At 48.3% G+C, this 9,611-nt stretch overlaps 1 protein-coding gene across 1 annotated transcript in view; it reads right to left on the reverse strand.

Annotated features, from left to right (window-relative positions):
* Positions 1 to 142, reverse strand: part of LOC125486984 (phosphatidylserine lipase ABHD16A-like) — a 3,278-nt gene extending 3,136 nt beyond the window's left edge. Inside the window, exon 1 of the mRNA XM_048616694.1 lies at positions 68 to 142. Within this exon, the coding sequence (XP_048472651.1) occupies positions 68 to 142 (75 nt within the window). The remainder of the gene's footprint in view (positions 1 to 67) is intronic.
* Between the last annotated feature and the right edge of the window lie 9,469 nt (positions 143 to 9,611).

Consider the following 9,611-nt stretch of genomic DNA (forward strand, 5'->3'; position numbering starts at 1 on the left):
TCTGTCTTTGTTGAACTCCCTCCCTCTAACCAGGCTGTACGGTTTCAAGATCCACCCCATGGCCTACCAACTCCAGCTCCAAGCCGCCAGTAACTTCAAGAGCCCCGTCAAGACTATCCGTTAGAGAGAAACGAAGCCCCATCGAGCCGGCCACGCTACCGGATTTCCCCCATCCACAGTGCGTCGGCAAGTGCGAGATGATGATGATGATGATAACACCGCAAGGCTGCACATAGTGTCCACTTATAACAAAACAGAAACTGCCCTCCCTCCCTCCCCCTGTCTCAGAACGTGCGCCCTTCACTCCTCACCACCACCACCACCCCCCCCGCCCCCCAAACATCCCATTTACCGAGTCACAAACTGAAGTTGGTGCCAATGGATTTCTTTCAGTGGGAAAATACTTAACGCAAAAAAAAGTTTTTTTTTGTTAAAAAAGCGTGTGTTTGTGTGTGTGTGTGTGTGTGTCTGCGTCAGTCAACCAGACTCATCCTTTCCATTTTTCAGTAGGAACCCCCACCCCACCATAGCAGCTGTGTTTATTTTTCTTTTCGTTTCTTTTTGAGTGCACACCCTCCTGAAGACTGGTTTTGCACCCTACCCATCCCAAACCCTTCCCCAAACCGGCGTGCCCGGGAAACCACTGCAAATGATGGCAGCGCGATGGGAATGTGCCCACCATTCTCGGCTTCTTGCTCGGGGGCCACGGTGCAGGAAGCCGGGTGCGGGGGGCTGCGATCTCTTCCCGCCCCCTCCCCGGGTCGCATTTGTGGTCCCCACCACCACCTTGCGTTGCTGGTTTTGCTTTCGGTGGTTAGGCATGGTGGTGGAGGGGACGCTGTTTTTGACGGGTGGTGGTGGGGGTGTGGGGGGTAAACGTGACAGACGTTGCCGAGGAAGCCCCCTATGTTCACCCGGGTCTCACTGCCAGCCACTGAACTACCCCCAGTGTGCCCCAAGAGTTCAGGGCGAGGGTCATTCCCGAAGTCAGCAGCTTTCGCCACACTCTCGGAAGTTGTTTGATTGCCACCCCCCCCCGCCAAACAAAAAATAAAACCCCCATGGCCTGTGCGTGCAGTGGGGGCAAATACTTTTCTGAGAAATCCCGGACATGGTCTTCAGAGAGCCCACCCTCTTCATCCCATTGTTAGTGGAGTGATTGTAGTTTTATTCACTGGCTGAGCCCAGAGTTAAGCGGGGATTGGGGTGGGGGGGGGTGGGGAGGCTTGAGGGGGTAGGGGGGAGAGGTTTATTCAGTTAATTTTTGTCCACCTTGGAAAGGTTACAGTTATTTTGCTGTATTGTATGTATTGTATAAAGGATGTTGTTGACTTGGTAAATTCTGCCTGTGTTGTTTTTATTTTTAAAAGGTTGGTGGGAGGTGGGGAAGAAATGTGCTAGATTGGTTTAGGGATTGTTACTAACCTTTTATTTCTGAATAAACACTTCAGTAGCTGAATTCCAATGTACAATTCCTAATTTGTTTTGGGGCAGGGTGCCCCCAGAATCATAATTCTCCTCCATTTCCACCCCCCCACATTGTTATAATGCACATCAAGGGTCTATGCAGAAACATTATCATGGAAACATTAGAGCAGAGGAACAGACCCTTTAGTCCAACTCGTCCATGCCAAACCAATACCCTAGATAAATCCAGTCCCATTTGCCAGCATTTGGCCCCTATCCCTCTAAACCCTTCCTATGCATATCCCCATCCAGGTGCCTTTTAAATGTTGTAACTGTACCAGCCTCCACCCACTTCCTCTGGCAGCTCATTCCATACATGCACCAGCCTCTGCATGAAAAAGTTACCCCTCCGGTCCCTTTTAAATCTTTCCCGTCTCACCTTAAACCTATGCCTTCTGGTTCTGGATTCCCCTACCCTGGGAAGACAAGATGCCCTGTGGCAACACCGTGCCAGAGGACAGTTACCCAGGCAGGTGATGAGAGTGCCCTGAAATTACTGCCTCACCTGAAGGATGGCCCCTCCCGCGATCCTGGAATCTGAGAGCCGGAGGGACATTGTGTAAGTAACTGTTTCCAGAAGCAGGCAATAGCTGTTTTTGCGAGGCCTTTTATGATATGGCGTGGCAGCTGTTTTTAATCTTCTGCGTCCCAAGGGTTTAGGATCCATTTGCCTGCTCTAAGCTCTTTCCTCGTCGTTTGCAAAACTGTTTCCTCGTGGCAAGGTGCTCCAGTCGGACAGTGTCCGAGATGGACCTAGGGGTCGTCTCGTTCGTGTTTATTTTTACTTGTTCTGCGTGTAGCCTAGCTGTTTCCCTCCCCTGGCTGTGGGGTCGATTTATTATAGTGGAATGGAGGGTGATTGTCATTTGCTGCCTTGCCCCTATGATCTCACTGAATGGTGGAGTAGACCTGACGGGCTGAATGGCCTACTTCCCACACTGTTTCCTAAGGAATGGTGAACATCTCCATATAAAGGTGGATACAGCAAAGGGCCCTGCCTTCTTCCGAGAGAGGACCAGGCACGGAGATTGCGCTGAGTGTGATCCTTACAGACTGTCACGTTGGTTTGAACCTCAGTAAAACAAACCAACTTTACCCACAGACTCATTCCTGTTTGAAATGTGGCTGGGGCAATGGAATGAAACTGATTGTGACCCCCTCCCCACCGCCCCCCCGAAACCCTCCCCAATCGCTGTGAGCCTTCTGTGCCGAGTCGGCCATAGAATCAGTCATGCAGCGTGGAAACGGACCCTTCAGTCCAACTTGTCCATGCTGACCAGGTTTCCAAACTGAACTATTCCCACTTGCCAGCATTTGGCCCATATCCCCCCAAACCCTTCCTGTTCATGTACCCATCCAAATAATGTAACTGTACCTGCACCTGCCATTTCCTTTGACAGCTCATTCCATAAACAACCCACGCTGCACATGAAAATGTTGCCCCTCAGGTCCCTTTTAAATCTTTCCCCTCTCACCTTGAACCTATGCCCCTCTAGTTTTGGACTCCCCTTACCCTGGGGAAAAGACCTTGGCTATTCACCTTATCAATGCCCCTCAAGATTTTATAAACCTCTATAAGGTCACCCCTCAGCCTCTGACGCTCCGGGGAACATAGGCCCAGCTTCCCCTTAACTCAAACCCTCTGGTTCCAACAACATCCTTGTAAAATTTTTCTGCACCCTGTCCTGTTTAGTAATATCCTTCCTTTTGTCGACTGCTTTTCTTCATTGGCTGTCCCACCCTTTGGAATTTTAGGTGCACGTTAATGTGTTGGTTACATCTTAAGGACACAGAGGTGATTTATTTGGAATGATACGAAGGATGCTGTTTTAAATTTTACATAAACTAAAAATTTACGGAGTTCTAATGATGGTGGGGTAACCTCAGTGACAAAGTGGGTTAATAAATACAGCCATCTCTGCTTGGGAACCTCACTGAGAGCATTTCTCAACCCTCCTATCCTTGGCCTACCTAATGGTATAATTCTGGCTGGGTCACAGTTCACCAATCTACCGTTTGCAGTCCGTTCAATGGGCTGCTGTTATGTTCTTTTGAAATACTGTTCAGCTTTCTCACCACTGCTCGAAGACCCAGTTTGTCATCGTTTCTTCACCTGTGACTTCCCAGAATCTAGTCTATAGCATTCGCTGCTCACCAATGTGGTCTCCTCTACATTGGAGAAACGAAGCCCCCAATAGTGCCAGAAGACTGGAGACTAGCAAATGTTGTCCCCTTGTTCAAGAAGGGGAGTAGAGACAACCCTGGTAATTATAGACCAGTGAGCCTTACTTCGGTTGTGGGTAAAGTGTTGGAAAGGATTATAAGAGATAGGATTTATAATCATCTAGAAAGGAATAATTTGATTAGGGATAGTCAACACGGTTTTGTGAAGGGTAGGTCGTGCCTCACAAACCTTATTGAGTTCTTCGAGAAGGTGACCAAACAGGTGGATGAGGGTAAAGCGGTTGATGTGGTGTATTTGGATTTCAGTAAAGCGTTTGATAAGGTTCCCCATGGTAGGCTATTGCAGAAAATACAGAGGCATGGGATTGAGGGTGATTTAGCGGTTTGGATCAGAAATTGGCTAGCTGTAAGAAGACAGAGGGTGGTGGTTGATGGGAAATGTTCATCCTGGAGTTCAGTTACTAGTGGTGTACCTCAAGGATCTGTTTTGGGGCCACTGCTGTTTGTCATTTTTATAAATGACCTGGATGAGGGCGTAGAAGAATGGGTTAGTAAATTTGCGGATGACACCAAAGTCGGTGGAGTTGCGGATAGTGCGGAAGGATGTTGCAGGTTACAGAGGGACATAGATAAGTTGCAGAGCTGGGCTGAGAGGTGGCAAATGGAGTTTAATGCGGAAAAGTGTGAGGTGATTCACTTTGGAAGGAATAACTGGAATACAGAGTACTGGGCTAATGGTAAGATTCTTGGTAGTGTGGATGAGCAGAAAGATCTCGGCGTCCATGTGCATAGATCACTGAAAGTTGCCACCCAGGTTGATAGCGTTGTTAAGAAGGCGTACAGTGCGTTAGGTTTTATCGGTAGAGGGATTGAGTTTCGGAGCCATGAGGTCATGTTGCAGCTGTACAAAACTCTGGTGCAGCCGCACTTGGAGTATTGCGTACAGTTCTGGTCACCGCATTATAGGAAGAATGTGGAAACATTGGAAAGGGTGCAGAGGAGATTTACCAGGATGTTGCCTGGTATGGAGGGAAGGTCTTATGAGGAAAGGCTGAGGGTCTTGAGGCTGTTTTCGTTAGAGAGAAGAAGGTTAAGAGGTGACTTGATAGAGACATACAAGATGATCAGAGGATTAGATAGGGTGGACAGTGGGAGCCTTTTTCCTTGGATGGTGACGGCTAGCACGAGGGGACATATCTTTAAATTGAGGGGTGATAGATATAGGACAGATGTCAGAGGTACGTTCTTTAATCAGAGAGTAGTAAGGGCGTGGAATGCCCTGCCTGCAACAGTAGTAGACTCGCCCACTTTAAGGGCATTTAAATGGTCATTGGATAAACATATGGATGATAATGGAATAGTTTAGGTTAGATGGGCTTCAGATTGGTTTCACAGGTCGGCGCAACATCGAGGGCCGAAGGGCCTGTACTGCGCTGTAATGTTCTATGTTCTATGTTCTATGAAGCGTAGACTGGGTGACCGCTTCACAGAACATCTACGTTCTGCTCACAAAAAAAGACCCTGAGCTACCTGTTCCCTGCCACTCTTAACACACCACCCTGCTCCCTGGCCAACATCTGTCTCTGACTTGCTGCAGTGTTCCAGCGAATCTCAGTGCAAGCTGGAAGAACAACACCTCATTTTCCACCTGGGGACCCTGCAGCCCTCCGGACTCAATATTGAGTTCAATAATTTTAGGCCCTAAGCTCTCCCATGTCCCAGCCCCCCACCCCACGCATTAGGCCTTGTTACCACATAGCCTGCCATTACACCCCCCCTGTTGTTAGTCACTAACAGTCCCCATTAATAACTGTTCCCCCTTCCAGCCTGATCATCAGTAACTCCTTTGTCTGTCCAACTGTCCTTCTGTCTCTTTGAGCTTTATCCCCACCTATCGTTTACTCCTTACACCCCCCCCCCTCCCCCCCCCCCCGCCCAAACCCTAACTTCTGCATAAAAACCGACATGTTCCTGGCTACCATCAGTGCTGAGAGAGGGTCATCAGACCTGAAACCTTAACTCTGATTTCTCTCCACAGCTGGTGCCAGAACCTGCTGACCTTTTCCAGCAATTTCTGTTTTGGTTTCTGATTTGCAGCATCCGCATTTCTTGTGTTTTTTTTAAATTTGTCGTCGTCCTGGTTTTCCTCACATTCCATTTCATAGATACAGAGTAGGTGTCCTCAGTAGATGGTTATGGGTAAAGTGAGAGGGAGCACTATTTAAATACAAGCTCAACTGGTCTTCAGTCTATGTTGTCTGTAAAGTGGGAAGCTGGAGATCATTACATGTTTGGGGGGGCAGGAGCTGTGGCCAGGCTGACCAAACATCAGAACCCACACTGAAACATTTCAGTTGCCTGTGTGCCATCACACCTTTTCATTATCACTTCCTGATCCACCTCCCCTCCTCAATCCTCACAATCTCATTCATGAGGAATCGGGAAAGACAGAAGCTGTTAGTAGAGGTAGACGGAAAGTGTGCGGTGTACAGGGAGATAATAATTAAATTGTGATGGACAAAGGTAAACAATGATTAGGGATTGGTCACGCCAATGGAGGAGCTCACCAACCTGCTGTCGAGTTCAAGGGAGGGGGAGCTGAAATTGAGTTTTAAAAATACACGTGGCAGTTTTCAGCTAACAGGCTGTGAATTGAACAGGAGAGGTGTTTGTGGATGTGGGTGTCTCTGGCTGGACCCAGCATTTACTGCCCCGTCCCTAGTTGCCCCCCTTGAGAAGGTGGGGGTGAGCTGCCTTCTTGAACCACTGCAGTCCATGTGCTGTGGGTTGACCCACAATGTCCCTTAGGGAGGGAATTCCAGGATTTTGACCCAGCGACACTGAAGGAACGGGGATATATTCCCAAGTCGGGATGGGGAGTGGCTCGGAGGGGAACTTGCAGGGGGCTGGTGTTCCCCTGTATCTGCTGCCCCTTGTCCTTCTCGATGGAAGTGGGTGCATGTTTCAGAAGGTAAGGAGGGCAGTGCCTATAATGTATACAGGAGCCGTTCCTAACCTCCTGGAAATGAAGTCCAACAAGGGAAGGTTAGCTGTTGGATCTGTCACCGGAAATGAGCCAGGATGTATAAAAAGGATTAAGGTGGAGACGTAGCAATGGTTATTAATAAACTTTTAACATAACCACAGAGGAAAAGTCTAATCTTCCAGGAGGTGGGTAATTAAAATGGGCAAGGATATTGCCATGATCATTAGTGGGCAGGACTCAAAAGGATGTCAAAGACAATGCCGGTCAAAGGGAGGGATGAACAAGGCACTGATGAAGCTCCATAAGTGAATGAATACAGGAGGATATCCGGGGGGAGGGGTTTAAGTAGGGACACCTACCTGAGCTGGAGGAGTGGGCAATTTTGTGAGGAACAAAGTCGAAGTAATTTTGGAAGGCCAAAGTGTTAATTTCCAAGGAGCATAAAGTATTGAAATACTTTACAGGTACCTTGTGTTAACAACAAAAGGCTGAGTTTTTGAACCTTATCATTGAGGGGCAGACAGGATACTGTCACTGATACTGATAGGGAGATGGTGGAATTTTCAATCATTTCACTTTGACATTTCCACTGAACATCGAAGAGATGAGTGCCGTCAAAATATATTTCAAGAGACTTATCGGGTTGTGGGGACAAGGACAGACTTGATAGCAGAAGGTGGGGGCGGGGAGAGATTTAAAAGCGACCTAAGGAGCAACTTTTTCACGCAGAGAGTGGTACATCTGTGGAATGAACTGCCAAACGGAAGTGGTGGATGCAGGTTCAGTTCCAACATTTAAAAGGCATTTGGTAAGGTGTATGAATAGGAACGGCTTAGAGGGAAATGGGCCAAATGCAAGTAAGTGGGACCAGTTTGGGGAAACTTGGACAGGTTGGCCTGACATGTCGGTTTCTGTTCTGTGTGAGTGTATGTTGACACGGTCAGGGCAAGCTTATTACATCATTGTGACAACCACCCTGGAAGTGGATTTACTGCAGAATGTAACAAGAAACTTCTGGGCTTTTGTGTTGCAGAGATAGCGTCCCTACCTCTAGACTAGGAGGCCCACGCTCAGAATAAGGGGTCGCCTATTGAAGACAGAAACGAGGAGGAATTTCTTCTGTCCGAGGGGGGAGTGAATATGTGGAATTCTTTACTGCAGAGGGCTGGGTCATTTGGTATATTCAAGGCTGAAACAGATTTTTTTTTTAAACCAGGAAGGGTTCTGGGGGGAAAGGCAGGAAAGTGGAGCTGAGGATGACCAGATCAGACATGATCGCGTTGAACGGTGAAGCAGACTCGATGGACTGAATGGCCCCTGTGCTCCTATTTGTTCTGCTCCATGTGTAATGGAAACAGGAGGGGGATCAATCGATGGCTCCATCCTATTCCAGTATCACTGAGAATACCAGCTCAAGTGTGCTTCTCTTGCATTTCACAAATATTCCTGCCTTTGTGTCTAGCCATACTCCCATCCCTTGGGATTCTCTCTGGTCTGCCATCAGTACTGAGTATCACTACAGCCCTTGGCACAGCTACCCTGGCACTAGCTGGGCAGCCAAACTACCTTTGGATTCCTGTCAGGGGCCTGAGTCACCATCAGTGAGACAGGGTCCTGTGGGGCAGTTGTAGCTGAGTCAAGCCCCCTCCCACTTTCAATAAAATCACCTCGTTCCTCTAAACCCCATGAGCACAGACATTACGTGCTCAATCATTGCTGCAACAACACCCTTTGATGCGAGAGAGAGAAAGAGAGAGCACGCCTCTTCTCAACCATTTCCAAAGGGAGTGAGTCCCTCCTTAAACAAGGGGCACCAGATAGTGATACACAGTGCTCTGGGTGTGTACTCACCTCTAGGCCTGAAACGTCAGCCTCTCTGCTCCTATGATGCTGCTGGGCTGCTGTGTTCATCCAGCTCTACAGCTTGTTATCCACTCCCTTTTGTTGTTTTCTCAAATAACTGGTTTTACTGCTCCAACCTGGTTCTAAAAGTCAACATTCCTCCCTAACCCTTTTCTGATGAAGGGTCTAGGCCCGAAACGTCAGCCTTTCTGCTCCTATGATGCTGCTCGGCCTGCTGTGTTCATCCAGCTCTACACCTTGTTGTCTCAGATTCTCCAGCATCTGCAGTTCCTACTATCTCTCATTCCTCCCTAATTACCAGCTTGGCCTTTTTTTTTATCAAGTTCTTTCAGGGCATTTGAACATTGCTGGTCTATTCCAGTGGATTTCCACCTGCACTGCTATGTTTTATTTTTAAATCTATTCCCTCACTAGAGAGCTCCTGCAGCCCACCTCCTAACCGTGAGACCCCCACCCCCCAGCTAATCTCTCACCCTGTCCTCGCTGAGCTACCACAAGCTCCCTATTCCGACAGAGCCTCTCCATCTCTATCTCTCTCTCTCTATCTCTCTCTCTCTCTCTCTCTCTCTCTCTCTCCGTGTCTCTGTGTCTCTGTGTCTGTAACAGGGTCAGGTGGCCAGTCACACAAAAAATAGCTATGAGCCTGGACAAGAGGGACAACAAAGCATGCTGGGAATTTCGGCCAAGCAAACTCTGACCCTAGTTAAAACTGCCAACCAGGATCTGTTCTGTCGCCTGTGCGTTAGCCAAATAAGGAAGGTTTTATCGTAGTCTCCTGGCTATCGTGTCACTGGTCTTAACTCATTAACTCATTTGGGACCTGTTTACCGGTAAAAACCATGGGCTGGCAGCAAATGGTGCGCTCAGGGTTTGGTTGATTCATCAGCCTAGACCCAGAGAAGTTTCTGGAAGGATGAGCACAATTTGGCATAAAGGTTTAGCAGGACAAAGGATTTCTTAGGATCTGAGAAGCACATGACCTTGAGGCCATCGCAGAACAAGGCAAGATCTACAGCGATAGTAGGAACTGCAGATGCTGGAGAATCCGAGACAACAAGGTGCAGGGCTGGATGAACACAGCAGGCCAAGCAGCATCATAGGAGCAGAGAGG

This window comes from Rhincodon typus, chromosome 35 (assembly GCF_021869965.1).
Source record: "Rhincodon typus isolate 14 chromosome 35, sRhiTyp1.1, whole genome shotgun sequence".
In the NCBI taxonomy this organism is placed as follows: Eukaryota; Metazoa; Chordata; class Chondrichthyes; order Orectolobiformes; family Rhincodontidae; genus Rhincodon; species Rhincodon typus.